Raw genomic sequence first — 15,250 nt, 5'->3', positions numbered from 1 at the left:
CTGGTCTGGTAAAACAACAGATGAAGAGCCGGCGACATGGAGAAGGGACTTGTGGCCCACCTCTTTCAGGAAGGCTACCCTGGCTGGTCCAACCCACCGGCTCCTGGTATTCTCTTAACCCAACCTCCAGAGCACAGCCTGTGTGCACTGTAGTTTTGGGGGTGACGAGTAGGTTGACTCCTTTGGCTTCTGTGAGTCTTCCAAGGCCATTGTGATGAGGGTTCCGGGCCTTGTGACACACCTGGCTGGACCTGTTCAAGTGGGGAAGCCAGGAGAAGCTCTGTTCCTTTGGGGAATGCAATTCCTCCCTGAAAGGAAGAGCCCCTCGCCTGGCTCCCTCAGCATCACTAGGGCTCCCCAGGAGATCTGGACACAGGCAACTCCAAAGACAGCTGAAGGGAAACATGACCACCCTTTCTCCAGAAAACAGCCTCTCGGCGAGGCAGTCAGCCACCTTCATCCTGGTATGTTCTTTGATTTCTTTGGAGGGAGGGTCTCACTGTGCTGCCCAGCCTGGCCTTGACTTGTGATCCTTTTGCCTCAGCCTTCTGAGTGCTGGATTACAAGTGTATACCACCAGTCCTGACTGACACATGTTCTTCATCAGTCCCAGGTGCCTCCCTCCCCAACTTCTGGTTTGCACTGGGGCTCTTTGTCCCTGCTGAGTGGGAAGGCTGGACATGGAAGGTGGAGCAAGGCCAGCTGTACTCTGGTCTCACCATCAACCCAACCACAGAACAGACACCTACATCCCTTTTTACCTTATTGGGAGATCTTAGAACCCAGCATGGCTTCCTCCCCTTTTGAGTTTCTTAGAGTTGTGCAGACATTGTTGAGTTTTCTTGGGCGCTTTTGCCAACAATTTTGGTATGTTGTCACCAGGTGGCAGTAGTGCTTCTGTTACTGGGTCCCAAGCACAGTTAATAAACAATTCTTTCGTCCACTTGAGCTATGAAAATTTTCCATGCACTATTTTTCAAAATCATAACTAATTATTATGACCTTAACCAATCTCAAGATCCATTTATCATGTGATTAATAGAATGATACATTCAAAATTCAAAATGAGCACCTGAAATTTAAATGTTAATTTTATTGCCCGTGGTCACCAAGCCTTGAATATTCTGTGTTTCTTCTGTTCTTCAAACTTGGAGAAGGCTAATAATAATGATAATAATGAATAAGCTGCCATACAGCAGTTGGTGTGTACAAACGACGTCGTAAATGTTTTGTTTCTAGTCGTTCCTTCTCCTCCCGGCCCCCTGAGATGGGATGTGTTGGGGGCTATTATCATTTGATGAGTGAGAAAATGGATACTAGAGACTTAGCATCCTGACAATCAGGTATCCAGTCAGTATCAGAGCTTCTCTCCAGACCCAGGCTGTGGGCTGACAAGTCCTTCTCATCAACTCACGAACTCCCAAGTGTGGAGCTGATTGCCAACATCAGGGAGAACTTGCTTCCCAAGGGCAGACAGGTGTTAAAGTTCCCTGCACTTTCTGTGCCCCATGTCTCATGGCCCCATAGATGAAGCATGTGTGAGTTATCAAGAACACGGTTTTCAGGCTAGGGGGATGGCTCAGTACTAAACATGAAGACTGGAGTTCATATCCCAGAAGCCATGTGAACTGTTGGGAGGGTGTGATGTAATTCCAGCCTCAGAAGGCAGAGACAGGTGATCTCCAGACCAAGCTGACTAGATCTAGCCATATCAGTGAGCTCTAGGTTTGAGTGAGAGATCCTGACTCATTGAAGAAGGTAGCAGGGCAATGAAAGATGGTTCCCAGCATCAACCTCAGGCTTCCACGGGCACTGATACACATGTGCTCACAAATGTGCCAACATATACAACACACACACACACACACACACACACACACACACACACACACACACACATACACACGACAACAACAACAATAACAAAAAGGGAGCTCTCCAGCCCTTTTACTACCTGATATGCAGGTAGTAAAGCTGTCCCACCTGCATTTAGTGAGGCGACTGCTACTTTTGGTGCCGAGGGTTTTTCTACTACCTGAAGCCTGACTCCTCACTCAGTCTGTGAACCACAGCATCAGTCGCCCAGGAAACGGCATCTCTGTAGGCTGTTCTCCAAACTTTCTGAACCAGAAGGCCCTCAAATGATTTGTATACAATTTTAATTTAGAGTCCTGTGTTTACGCATTCAGACATTAAGAGAAAGATGGGGACACCTCTGGCCAGCTGTTGGGTTCTGTCCATCAGCATGTCTCTCTCTCTCTCATGTGGCACTTCAAGATCCCTTTCTCTTCAGCAGGAAAGGATGCTCACCCCACATCCTCATTCTTTTTTTGTTTTGTTTTGTTTTATTGTTGTTTTGTTTTGTTTTGGAGCTGAGGATCGAACCCAGGGCCTTGTGCTTGCTAGGCAAGCACTCTACCACTGAGCTAAATCCCCAACCCCAAGCCTCACTCTTAGTTGTCATTTTATAAACGCTTTGCAGGCATTGTACTTACCACTCATGCACGAGTATATGGCACACAAATGTGCACACCACACACAGGCACACACACACATCTCCTCATTTGAATAGTCCTGTGGCAGGCTGCTTTACATTTTCAGGGAAGATAAAGAATTGTGTAATTTGTGCTTATATCTTTCCATTATCAAGGCAGCACAATCATAGAAAAACATAAAGTACGTGAAAAAGGAAATAATATTTATATCCCCCAACTTACTCAAAGATAACCACTGTAGCTTTTTGTTTTATTTTGAGACATCCCAGGTTAGCCTCAAATTCACTATATAGCTAAGAATAACCTTGAACTTCTGGGCCTCCTGCCTCCACAGGTGTGTGTCATCATGCCCAGTCTGTGGTGCTGGGGATCAAACTGGAGTCCTGTGTGCTAGGCAAGCACTCTACCAACTGAGCTACATCCTTATTGCCAACCACGATTGTTTACTTTTTCTTTAAATTTTATGTGTATGGATGTTTTTCCTATATGTATGTCTGTGCACCACACATGTGCCTTGTGCCCAAGGAGGCCAGAAAAGGGAATCAGGTACCCTGGAATAGGAGTTATAGCCAGTTGTGAGCTGCCATCTGGATGCTAAGGATTGAACCTGGGTCCTCTGGAAGAGCAGCCAGTGTTTTTAACTGATGAGCTATCTCCTCAGTCCTACTGTTCATTTTGTTTTGTTGTTTTTTGGTTTGGTTTTGTTTTGTTTGAAACAGGGTTTCTCTATGTAGCCTGTCTGTCCTGGAACCCACTCTGTAGACCAGGCTCAGCTCAAACTCACAGAGATCCAGCCTGCCTCTGCCTCCCGAGTGCTGAGATTAAAGGCATGCGCCACCAGCACCCGGCTCCCACTACTGTTTTATTTAAAATTTATTTTATAATTTAATTTAATTTTATATATCAGCCATGGATTCCCCTGTCCTCCCTCCTCCAGCCCCCTCTCCCTCCCCCCAGCCCACCCCCCATTCCCATCTCCTCCAGGGCAAGGACTCCCCTGGGAATTCAGCTCAACCTGGTAGATTCAGTACAGGCAGGTCCAGTGCCCTCCTCCCTTTGCCCAGGCTGAGCAAAGTGTCCCTGCATAGGCCCCAAGTTCCAAACAGCCAGCTCATGCACTAAGGACAGGTACCAGTCCCACAGCCTGGGGGCCTCCCAAATCGTCCAAGTTAATCAACTGTCTCATTTATCTAGAGGGCCTGATCCAGTTGGGGGCTCCTTAGCTATTGGTTCATAGTTCATGTGTTTCTATTAGTTTGGCTATTTATCCCTGTGCTTTTTCCAATCATGGTCTCAACAATTCTTGTTCTTACAGTCCCTCCTCTTTCTTGACGATTGGACTCTCGGAGCTCCACCTGGGGCCTGGCAGTGGATCTCTACATCCGCTTCCATCAGTCATTGGATGGGAGTTCTAGCACGACAGTTAGGGTGTTTGGCCATCCGATCACCAGAGTAGATCAATTCCGGCTTTCTCTCCACCATTGCCAGTAGTCTATAGTGGAGGTATCTTTGTGGATTTCTGGGGACTTCTCTAGCACTTTGCTTCTTCCTATTCCCATGGGGTCTTCATTTATCATGGTCTCTCTTTCCTTGTACTCCCTCTCTGTTCTTGATTGAGCTGGGATCTCCTGCTCCCCTAAGCTCTTTCCCTCAACCCTTGCCCTTCATTACTGCCCCCTTCACATCCAGTTTGCTCATGTAGATCTCATCCATTTCTCTGTCGTTGGGCGATCCCTGTGTCTTTCTTAGGGTCCTGTTTTCTAGGTAGCCTCCCTGGAGTACATGATATGTACTCACTCATAGGAAGATACTAGATGTAAAACAAAAGATGACTAGACTGCTACCCACTATTGTTTTTAATGGAGGATGTCTTCTTGGGATTTTCTTCAGTGTTTTTTCTATTGTTTACTTGTTGTTGAGGCAGGGTCTCACTGTATAGCTTCATATAGCTTGGAACTTACTCTGTAGACCAGGCTGCCCTCACACTTGTAGGTTTGCCTGTCTCTGCCTCCCAAGTGCTGGATGGAATTGCAGACATGTGCCACTACACCTAGCCTTCAGTCTTTTTTATAAGAATATCTGTACACTCAAGTTTTGTAATATATAACAGACACAGTATCCAAACAGTAGTGTGGAGAACATTGATGGGACTGCACTGGAGGGCCTGGCATGCAGATGGGCAGTGTTACTGTAGGATACAGACTACGTGGAGAGACAGCATGCAGATGGGTAGTGTTACTGTAGGATACAGAGTACACAGAGAGACAGCATGTAGATGGGTAGTGTTACTGTAGGATACAGACTACATGGAGAGACAGCATGCAGATGGGCAGTGTTACTGTAGGATACAGAGTACACGGAGAGACAGTGTGTAGATGGGTAGTGTTACTGTAGGATACAGACTACACAGAGAGACAGCGTGTAGATGGGTAGTGTTACTGTAAGTTACAGACTACATGGAGAGACAGTGTGTAGATGGGCAGTGTTACTGTAGGATACAGAGTACACGGAGAGGTAGCACCAGTGCATACGGAGAATGCCAAGTAACAAACTGTGTATTCCGCTTTTTCTGTAACATTTGTATCTTTCCAGATCATTATTCATGCCTTGTAAACATCTATTTATATGCCTGCCAGTATTGCAGGGTGTATATGAAACAGTTTACTTAACTATTCCCTTATTGCAGCGCATTCAGAGCGCCTACATTTTTGATTTGGGCAAGTTTATGTGCAGTGAACATTATTGTCCATCCTGGATTTTTGTTTTCCACAGTTTCCTCGGGATAGAGTATTCTAGCTGTGAGCCAGCAGCTGTGAGTTTCGATCCCTCCCAAAGTCCAGAGCCTAGCATTTGAAAATCACTACGAATTAGAGGGAAAGCCTAAAGCCTCCAGCGGAGGACTAATCTGTTTGTCCTTGCCAGGAGAAGAGAAAACCTCCGATTGACAAGACGGAATGGGACAGCTTCTTTGATGAGAATGGTCACTTGGCCAAGTCTAGGGACTTCATTTGTGTTAACATCCTGGAAAGGGTATGATTCCCAGGCTACCCTCAGCCTTGCCCTTTCACTAGGGGGCGGCACAGATGGCAGGGATCAGGCATGCCATTGGGTATTTTGAGAGTTTATGACCTCCCGTGCCCAGGGTCTACACCCCTTCGTGAGGACGGAAGCCTGGAAATTCCTCACAGGCTACTATTCATGGCAGAGTTCCCAGGATGAACGGCTCATGGTGGACAGCAACAGAAGGTAGAACTTTCCAGAACCTCTTCTGTGGAGAGTTGTCAGGGATGTTGGGGGGGGGCACCCTCCCAACCTAGAAATTCGGTTTCTTCTTCATATGGACTCCTTATTCTGAGAAGACTCTGATGCTTCCCACACAGGACCCACATGCAGTGAGTATAGCCAGGTTTAAGTTTAAGCTGGCATCTCCTCTCCAGTCCACTGACCAAGTAAACAGTTGCAGGCATGGGCTTGTCCCAAAGCCCCCTTATCACCTTGCTTCCAACCTCATCCTTTTCTGCCTAGCCTTCCTATGAAGGACCCTAGGAATTTTCTTTCCTGGGCTTAATCCCCTTTCCTGCCAACTGTTACCCCAAAACTCCATGGCCAAACTGCCTCCTGAGGCTAGGTTCCACCTCTCTGTCCTGCCCACATCTCCTCCTGGTGCCCACTATGGGCTGCTCATGTCCTCGGGTTAAACAGTCCCAGAGGTGTGACATTTCAGGTATCCGCTGACATTTCAAATAGCCTATTTTCTCTTAATCCTAGCTCTTCTATCCCAGCAGCCTCCATCTGAGCAATCCTGAGGGACAACCTTAGAGTTAGGGTTTCTATTGCTGTGAGGAAACACCATGCCCAAAAGCAGCTTGTAGCGGAGAGAGGGTTTGTTTCATAGCTTACAGCTCCACGTTGCAGTCCGTCACTGAGGGAAGTTGGGGCAGGAACTTCGAGGCAGGAGCTAATACAGAGGCCATGGAGGAATGCTGCTTACTGGCTTGCTCCTCATAGCTTGCTCAATCTAATTTCTTTGTAGCACCCAGGACCAGCCCAGAGGTGGCACCTCCCACAGTGAGCTGGGCCCTCCCACACCAATCATTAATCAAGAAAATTCATGACAGCCTTATCCACAGGCTAATCTGGTGGGCGCCATTTTCTTAACTGAGGTTCTGTCTTCTGAAATGACTCTAGCTTATGTCAAGGTGATGTAAAACTGACCAGCACAGGGACTCCCCATCAGCTCTGCCACCCCACTCCAGCAGAGCTGCATGTTCTTTTGTACTGTCTCTGCTCTTGGTTCACTCTTTCTCCCTCCATTCACACTGGTCTCCCTGTTAGCTGTCTCCCCAAACACCACCTTTGGGCCAGTGGGATTGCTCAGGGGATAAAGGCACTTCCCACCAAGCCTGACAGTCTGCGTTCAATCCCATGGTGGGTGGAGAGAAGGGACTCACTCTCACAATTTGTCCTCTGACCTCCACAAGTGTGTGTGTGTGTGTGTGTGTGCGTGCACACATTAAATAAATAAATATAAAAACTCAATCCTTGCTTTAAAGCAAGGACCATACAGGGCACTTCCTCCTGATTGGAAGATCTTTGTAGATAAGTATTCACAGGTTTTGAACTTGGACCAGTCTTAAGTTTGGGAGTGAGTGCAATTCAAATTCTAGTATTAACATCACACTCTGAGTGAACTTGCCCATGAACTTGCCTGCTGAAGGCTCGGTCTCCTCCTCTGTCAAATGCAGTCACAATATAGTCACAGAGTGGCTACAGAGCTCTAATTATAGAAACGGGCACATCACCATGCCCAGGGCAAGAGCAGCTAGGCTCATGTCAGGAGGGATGCTCCCCCAAACCGGAGACTGTGGACTTTCGCTTCTGTGACCCTGGGACTTGGACTTGCCTCATCTCAGGTGGAGCACACACTGGGGCAGAGTTCAAGTCCCCCCACCCCCCAGTCACCTTTTTTTTTTCTTTTTTTGGTTTTTTGAGACAGGGTTTCTCTGTGTAGCTTTGCGCCTTTCCTGGATCTCGCTCTGTAGACCAGGTTGGCCTCGAACTCACAAAGATCTGTCTGCCTCTGCCTCCCAAGTGCTGGAATTAAAGGAGTGCACCACCACATCCCGGCTGCAAGTCACCTGTCTTTAGTTCAGTGCAGGCCTCACCTGTCCATGTGAGTGCTGGAGGTGGACTGGGTCTGAATGACCCCATGGTGGATTGCTTCCTTCTTAGAGATATTTGTTTTGGGCTGCCTGACCAAGTCTTAGGGCCTGAGGCGCTGAGCTCAGCCCCAAAGCAGCTTCCCTGCCAAGATGTGGAAAAGACAACCCACACAGAGACCAGCAGAGAACAGTCTGGAACAGTAGGGATGTGAATGTCGGACTAGGTGCCAAGCCAGGGAACAGGCCTTGTATGAAAAAGCAAAGTGCCATGAACAGGGTGGTTGACAATATCAGATTTTTTTCCCTTTGGCATTCCGGAGGCACAGGACAAGGTTGCGGCTGCATGCTGGCCTCCTGGAAAGGCTCTGAGAGACAGAAGTCCTTCTCCACACCTCCCACGGACATTTCCTTGGCTTGAGGCTACATCCATTCACGTTCTGTCTCAGGGGACACAAGCCCTCCCTCCTCTGTGTATGACTCTTTATAGATAGTTGTCATTTGATTTAGGGTCCCCCTGGAAAACCCCATCTTGCGATCCTTAATCACACTGGAAAAGACCCTGTCTACAAATAAGCCCACATTACAGGATCTAGAGGTTACTTCTAGGACACAATGATGACTTTTAGAGACCGACAGTCAGTTACCACACCAGCTAATCAAATTGCAGTGGTCAGCATAAGACTGTCCCCACTCTGCAGGTGGGGAAACTGAGGCTTAGAGAGGGGGGGTGACATCCTCTGCAGACACTCAGTTGTTAAGCGGTGGCTCCAGGGTTTGGGCACTACAGTTGGACTACAGAGCCCACCCCACATTAAGTTGTCTCCACACTGTGCCAGCTGCGTGTTGGAGAGCGTTTCAGGCTGCTCAGGCTGAGGTGGGAGAGAACGCCGCAGGTGGGGACCAGGTGGGAACAGGTGGGGACCAGGTGGGTGCCAGGTGGGAACAGGTGGGGAACAGGTAGGCAGGCTACCCGATTCCCCCTGAGTTCAGCAGCTGCTGCTGTTCTAATTGTCCCTTCTTGGGAGGGGAAGGCCACCTTACCCAGCCCTGATGTGTTCTCTCAGGAGGAACTACAAAGCCTTGTGCCAGATGTATGAGAAAATCCAGCCCCTGCTGGAAAACTTGCATGGGAACTTCACAGAAACTAGGAACAACATCGGTGAGCAGAGGGCAAGACCGGGAAAGGCTGGGCAGAGGAAAGGGTAGATGCCATTCTGGTCTTTTCTTAGTTATTTCTAGGCACAGGTTGACTCCTGGGGCTTGACAACTGTCTTGACTTTGGCCTGGAAATTTTCCTAGCCAAACTTAGGTCAATCCACCTACCCCTGCCCACAGGTGTTGCTAGATGTTCCCCTGCCACATGCCATCCCTGTTGCTTTGTCTCCCCCGCACCCCATGACTTTGACCTAGATTGGATCTGAATTGGATAGGGAGGGGGCATTCCTTGACTAAAGGTGTGGTCTAGTCAAAGATTTGGAGGCAAGGAGGAGCCCAGACCAGCAGGGTATGGTGATAGGTTGAGCTTGGTGGAGCTGGCATGCCTTTTGTAGCCCCCCCCCTCCCAGCTAGGATTTTTTTTTAAGGACCTGTCCTCTGAGGATGGGAGATGAATCCATCCATGCTCTCTGTGCTGGAGATGATCTAATGTCACCTCCTGTCTCTTGCTCTAATCTAGCATATGACATCCAGAGACTCTATGACAAAGATCCCCTGGGCAATGTGCTTGTGGACAAGAAGAAACTGGAGAAGACCCTGCTGCTGAGTTATGTCTGCAACACGAAGGCTGGTGAGCTGAGGGTAGAGCCCCGGCCTGTACTTGACAGCTCCTTCCTAGACCCTGGGCCAGCGCCCATTGGCTTTTCCTCTCCGGCACCCTCCCCTGCAGAGTACCAGCGAGGCTTCCATGAGATGGTGATGCTCTTCCAGCTGATGGTGGGGCATGAACATGAGACCTTCTGGCTCTTCCAGTTCTTCCTGCAGAAAACAGTGAGGACTAAGCCAAGCTCAAATCTCCTACTCCCCACCGCCCATCAAACCAAGGCACCACTGGCGTCAGTCACTTCCCCTTGCCCCCAGACATCTGTCGGTCAGGGGTGGGTAGTAGAGGCATTAGAAGTCAGAAGGACTATTCAGAATCCCACTCTCACCAGCCCAGTGGTGGTACCCTCTGCTGGTCTCCCACTCCTTACACCCAAATCTCCCACGCAGATCTCTTGTGGCTTCCCAGGCCTTCAGGGCTGCCTCTTTGTTCCTGCGTCCCCCTGTTTCCTCCACATGACCTATAGTCCAGACACCCTGGAGGACTCCGCAGTATCCAGGGTGTATCCTACTCTGCACCCAGGATGAGGGGTTTACCATCTGGGAAGATTTTCTTTGTCACCTTCTAGAAGCTTCCCACACCCTCTACCTCTCTTTGCACCTCTACAAAAATATGCTTGCTGAACTTTCTTTCTTGGCTCTGACCTAATAACTAGGGTCATGGTCACATGTGGGACATTTTGCAGCTCCACCCCACCCCCATATGTTAAGATGCACATGAATACATGGATGCCCAGAGATGTACACATATGCAAACAGGCACAGCTGCACACAGGGACCAGAGATGACGACGACCATACACACACACACACACACACACACACACACACACACACACACACACACACATGGATAATGAACCAGGCACATCGCCTCTCAGAATTGGGACTGAGAGGTGGGCTTGGTTCTGTGATGCCCTCAAGTTGAACTGAGGAGGACTGTTCTCTGGTCCCATCTTGTACAGGAGCACAGCTGTGTCATCAACATCGGGGTAGGCAAGAACCTGGACATGCTTAACAGCGTGATCACTTTACTGGACCCTGAATTTGCTGAACACCTCAGTGAGTGGTCCACAGTTACTTCCCACACCAGCAGGTAGGCTATGGGAGGGCCAAGGCCCATGGCCGACATACTCAGGCCTGGAGGAGAAGATCTATGTGAAGGAGCCTGGATCTCTGATGTTGAACATCTGCTCCAAACAGACTCCATGGCCTGTTGGGAAAATAGCAGCCGGATTTTCATGTTTCCTATGTCCCGCATGATCGGTTGTGTGGCCTTGCCTGCGTGGCGGCTTACGTGCCTGCTTCTCTCCTCACAGAAGGGAAGGGCTCAGGAGCTGTGCAGTCTCTCTTCCCCTGGTTCTGCCTCTGCTTCCAGCGTGCCTTCAAATCCTTCGATGATGTCTGGAGGCTCTGGGAGGTGAGGCGCATGCAGCTGGGGACACTTGATGTGGACTGTACCCCTCCTGTGTCAGGAGGAGAAGCTACAAGTTTTCCTGCATCCCTTTCTCCCTGGCTTCAGATGGTGCTCAGTGGTTTGGGGTTTAATTAGATCAGCAACCCCACTCCCGCCTTGCTGTAGAGTGCTAGAGCATCTGTGCATCAATTCTGATGCCAGACTCCATTGACTATCTACAGGGCGTTAGCACAGGGCACCTGCTGATGTGCCCAGGCTGGCCTGCAGCTCAGCACCCTGTCACTGCTTTCTGCTCTCTTTTGCTGCCTTTCTTTGGTTTTCCCTTCCCCTAGAATGCTAGCTTCTCTTAGAGCCCGATTTCCCCCAAGGCAGGCCCCAAGGATGCCTGTAGTCTTCCTATCACAGTCCCCAGGAGATGATCCTCCTTAGGAATGAACCCACCACCTCTTGCTGGCCTGCCTCGCCTCACAGCTGTTCCTAAATGGAGGATCCAGCCCGACTGCAGCCTGGCACATACCGTCCCACAATCCAGCTTCCACCTCCCTTACCTTTTCATCTTGGCCGGCCATTCTACCCCCAGATCTAATATAGCACCTCTCCCTCGCCGACTTTTGAGGGAACCCTGGATTTCTGAGCTCCCACTCAATTTCTAGTTTCTCTCCACCCTGTTCTGAGTGTGTAGTTTATGACAGCTTGCTGCCCTCAGGGTGTCCTGGTCTCAGACCACAGGGCTGAGGCCTGCTGGTGCCCACAGGTCTTGCTGACCGGGAAGCCCTGCAGGAATTTCCAGGTGCTGGTGGCCTACAGCATGCTACAGATGGTGCGTGAGCAGGCGCTGCTAGAGAGTATGAGTGGAGATGCCATCCTCCTGGTGAGTGCCTCTGGCCGGATCCCTCTCCAGCCTCTAGAGCCGATGCCTGTACCCATTTCGTAGAAGAATGCAGACCCATGGTGTGCTAGCTTATGACTGCTTTTGCCGCCAGAGAGGAGCAAATGAGGAGTGCTGAAGTGTGGGCCTCCATGCTGATGGTTCTTTATAGACTAGCTCTAAAGGCCCTGCAACAGTGACAGAGGCTGTGTTGGTTTGTTATCCAAGTAAGCATGTGAGGACACTGAAGCGCTAGTCATTAGTTCCTACTGCCTTGAAGCTAACCTTTGGCCATGTAACATAAGGGCCTAAGGTTTTCAGATGTGCTTAAAAGCCATCTGAAGTATCAGGAAAAAAAATTTGGTGGTATGCCAATTATAAACCAGGTCTTCTTTAGGAGCTTGAGACATGTAGCAGAACTCCTGGGCTTCCTAGACTCCCGTGTGAAGACTGTGTTTGTCATACCTCCAAAGCATATGATCTGTAGGCACTGTGGCAGGTTGTGGAAACATCAACGTTGCTCCCAATAACTGCTGTGAAGAGTAGCTTGCTTACCTTTGTGTTGCCTGTGTCCAAAAGCACAGGAGAGGTGTTTGCTCGCTCTCTCTCTCTCTCTCTCTCTCTCTCTCTCTCTCTCTCACACACACACACACACACACACACACACACACACACACACACACACACACATCAACACATCACAAGCACATATGTCTCCCTCCCAGGCCTGCAACAACCTCATCGACCTTGATGCTGATGAGCTGATCTCTGCTGCCTGCATGGTTTATGCTGAGCTCATGCAAAAGGAGGTAAGTTGCCCAGTGATTTGCCCTCTTCCTCTTCTGTCATCTTCTTCCTCTTCCTTCTCCTCCTCTGTTCCTCTTCCCATATTCCTTCTCCAAGAAGCCTTCCCTGGTTTCTCATGCTCACCCTGTACCAGCCACACTTGGCTTCAGAGACAGTCTGTGCCATGTTCCCTCCCACCAGCCTACAGAAGCTGTTCTGCATTGTTTCCTCATTGTTGATATCCTCACGGGCAGTCTGATCCTTGGGTTCACAGCCTTCATCTCTCATTCACTGTGTCCTTCCCAAAGGGTCCAAGTACAAACCTGGACCCCCAGGGACTCAGGACAATGTCACTGGCTGGACAGACTGAAAGGTGAGAGCCAAATCAGTTAGCATCTGTCTACATCACACCTTCATGACTCTCTTCCTCCCTAGGTTCCTCAGCCATTAAAGGATTTCTTTCTCTGAGAACACCAGCGCTCACAATGGACACATGCCCTCAATGGATGAAGGCAATTCTTCAGCCATGCGGTTAGGGTCAAGTTCAATGAGTATTGGGATGAGGGCATGGACAATACAACACATGGAAACAGTCTTTGAAGTATTGGTTTGTGGTGGTCACAAGTCTTTTTTGACCTTGGAGTGCATGATAGTTGAGACCATATAGTAAGTGAACAGACCACTGTGAGACTATGGAGAAGGCATCCTGGGATGGGACGGGTGGGACAGCCACCCTTCCTGACCAGCTTTGGAGCCTCCCAGACACTTGCCACAGACAAGAGTGAACACACAGAAATGACTACATCTGGACTCAAGTTCTAAGGGCAGATGAGCTCTGGCCTTTGCCTCTGTTCCCCTCACTCTCAACATAGTCCTCACATTCTCTCCCACACCCTAGACTTCCCACCAACTCTAGAAGAACCAACTGAAATCTCTGGCCATCAGGCTGTCCCCTCCTGGTCTCAAAGTCCTCCTCATAACTCTATCTTTATTCCTCCACCTCCAACTGTCTCCTTGATCGAAGTTGGGCTTCCCAGACTTCCTCATCCTCTCCTGAGACTTCATTCTGCCCTTGCCCAGGAAACTCTTCTCTCCTGGGGCAATTGGCTCAGGTCTCCCAGGCCTTGCCATAGCCCTCAAGCTCCATGAGGTGAGCCATTGTGCCAGTAGGCATGGAAAAGGGGATGGACCTACAGAGGGGTTGGTGTTGGCTGGGTGCCCCAGAGTTGCACATCAGCAAACACACACACACACACACACACACACACACACACACACACACACACACATACACGCACACAGGCACACAGAGGCCCGTGTGCCCGCACACACTTTCAGGTGCTACAGTCTTCAGGAAGTCTGGTGGGTCCATTAGCTTTGCTGTAGACCCTGGCCCCTGGGGGTAAGGCACAACCATCTTTCCCACTCTCCAGCCAACAACCCCTCTTTCCTGCTTTCAAAATGTCAGTCGTGGTGACCATCTCTCAGAAGGTATTATGCCTCTCTGTATTTTCTGGTCTTCTTCTCAAGTGACAGTCTCCCACCCATAGCCGACTCCAAGTCTCTTAGCTGTTGTTTTTGATGGAGGTGGAGGAGCTGAATAATGGAGCCCTGGTCCCATCAAAATGGTTTCCTTTGCAAGGTCAAGAAGAACGCTTTTGCTAAGCAGCAAAGCATATTGATAAATTTATGCACTGTGTGTGCTCTCCTCAGCTCTGTGTTCTCAAGACAAGACAATGTAGATGAGCGTTCTTGCACGGAACTTCCAAGAAGGAAACTATATTTTTTATTATCCCAAATAACCACACAGAGTAAAACATTTTCCTGACTTAACCTTGGCATCAGAGCAGCAGATGCGTACTCTTTCATGTTCCCTTGGCTTGGTGGCATAAGTTAGCCCATGACTTTTGGTTGGAATATACACACAATATTACCCAGCTTAAGAATGAAAGAAAATCTCAGCATTTCTTTTTTCTTTCTTTCTTTTTTTGGTTTTTTGAGACAGGGTTTCTCTGTGTAGCTTTGCGGCCTTTTCCTGGAACTCACTTGGTAGCCCAGGCTGGCCTCGAACTCATAGAGAATCGCCTGGCTCTGCCTCCCGAGTGCTGGGATTAAAGGCATGCGCCACCACCGCCCGGCAAATCTCAGCATTTCTGAGACATGATTCCCAACCTGTTCTTTTTTCATATTTACTTTTATTTTGAACTGTATGTGTTTGTATGTGAGGGTCTGTGTGTGGGTATACGTTTGTGAGTACAAGTGCCCAAGGGGGACAAAAGAGAACATCAGATCTGCTGGAGCTGGAATTACAGGCAGTTGTGGGCCACCCAACAGGGTGGTTAGGAACCAAACACAGGTCCTCTGGAAGAGCATACTGTGCTCTTAACCACTGAACCACCTCTCCCAGCCCACAAATCTGTTTTGAAAGTCACTAGAGAGGTTGGCAAGATGGCTCAGTGGGTAGAGCACTTACCTTCAAGCCTGATGACTTGAGTTTGATCCCTGGGACTCACATGATGGAAGGGCATAACTGAACCCCAACAGCTGTCCTTGCCACATATGTGCTGTGGTATGGGTACATTCACCACATATGTGCGTGTGCACACACACAAATATTTTAAATATATAAATAAAATATTTTAAAAACATCACTGGAGCCTCATGGTTGCAGCCTTTCCCCCTTTGGCTGAAGCAGGGGTGGTGAT

The 15,250-nt window shown here is 49.2% G+C and overlaps 1 protein-coding gene across 3 annotated transcripts; it reads left to right on the top strand.

The window, feature by feature from the left end:
- Positions 1-308: 308 nt before the first annotated feature.
- On the top strand, positions 309-13,828 carry Tbc1d21 (TBC1 domain family member 21). Of its 3 annotated transcripts, none has more exons than XM_036191850.1 (11): positions 309-464; positions 5,418-5,525; positions 5,638-5,741; positions 8,722-8,816; positions 9,333-9,443; positions 9,543-9,643; positions 10,440-10,536; positions 10,797-10,894; positions 11,646-11,762; positions 12,485-12,568; positions 12,981-13,828. In XM_036191850.1, exons 1-11 carry the CDS (start codon positions 405-407, stop codon positions 13,011-13,013), a joined length of 1,008 nt encoding a protein of 335 aa, XP_036047743.1. In that variant the 5' UTR covers positions 309-404; the 3' UTR covers positions 13,014-13,828. The 3 variants fall into 3 exon arrangements, with proteins under 3 accessions (XP_036047743.1, XP_036047742.1, XP_036047741.1); XM_036191849.1 differs by having other exon boundaries at positions 10,794-10,894; XM_036191848.1 differs by having other exon boundaries at positions 10,794-10,894; positions 11,598-11,762.
- Positions 13,829-15,250: the final 1,422 nt, after the last annotated feature.

The sequence above is a fragment of the Onychomys torridus genome, chromosome 7, assembly GCF_903995425.1.
Source record: "Onychomys torridus chromosome 7, mOncTor1.1, whole genome shotgun sequence".
Lineage (NCBI taxonomy): Eukaryota > Metazoa > Chordata > Mammalia > Rodentia > Cricetidae > Onychomys > Onychomys torridus.
This window is presented reverse-complemented; position numbering and strand designations above follow the sequence as displayed.

What these genes read in the sequence shown, in the direction of transcription:
- Tbc1d21 (XM_036191848.1), top strand. Translation starts at nt 405, where the DNA reads ATGACCACCCTTTCTCCAGAAAACAGCCTCTCGGCGAGGCAGTCAGCC. An exon ending in TGAATTTGCTGAACACCTCA is followed by an intron (nt 10,537 to 10,793) that starts GTGAGTGGTCCA and finishes CTCTCCTCACAG; the next exon opens with AAGGGAAGGGCTCAGGAGCT. An exon ending in GTGGAGATGCCATCCTCCTG is followed by an intron (nt 11,763 to 12,484) that starts GTGAGTGCCTCT and finishes TCTCCCTCCCAG; the next exon opens with GCCTGCAACAACCTCATCGA.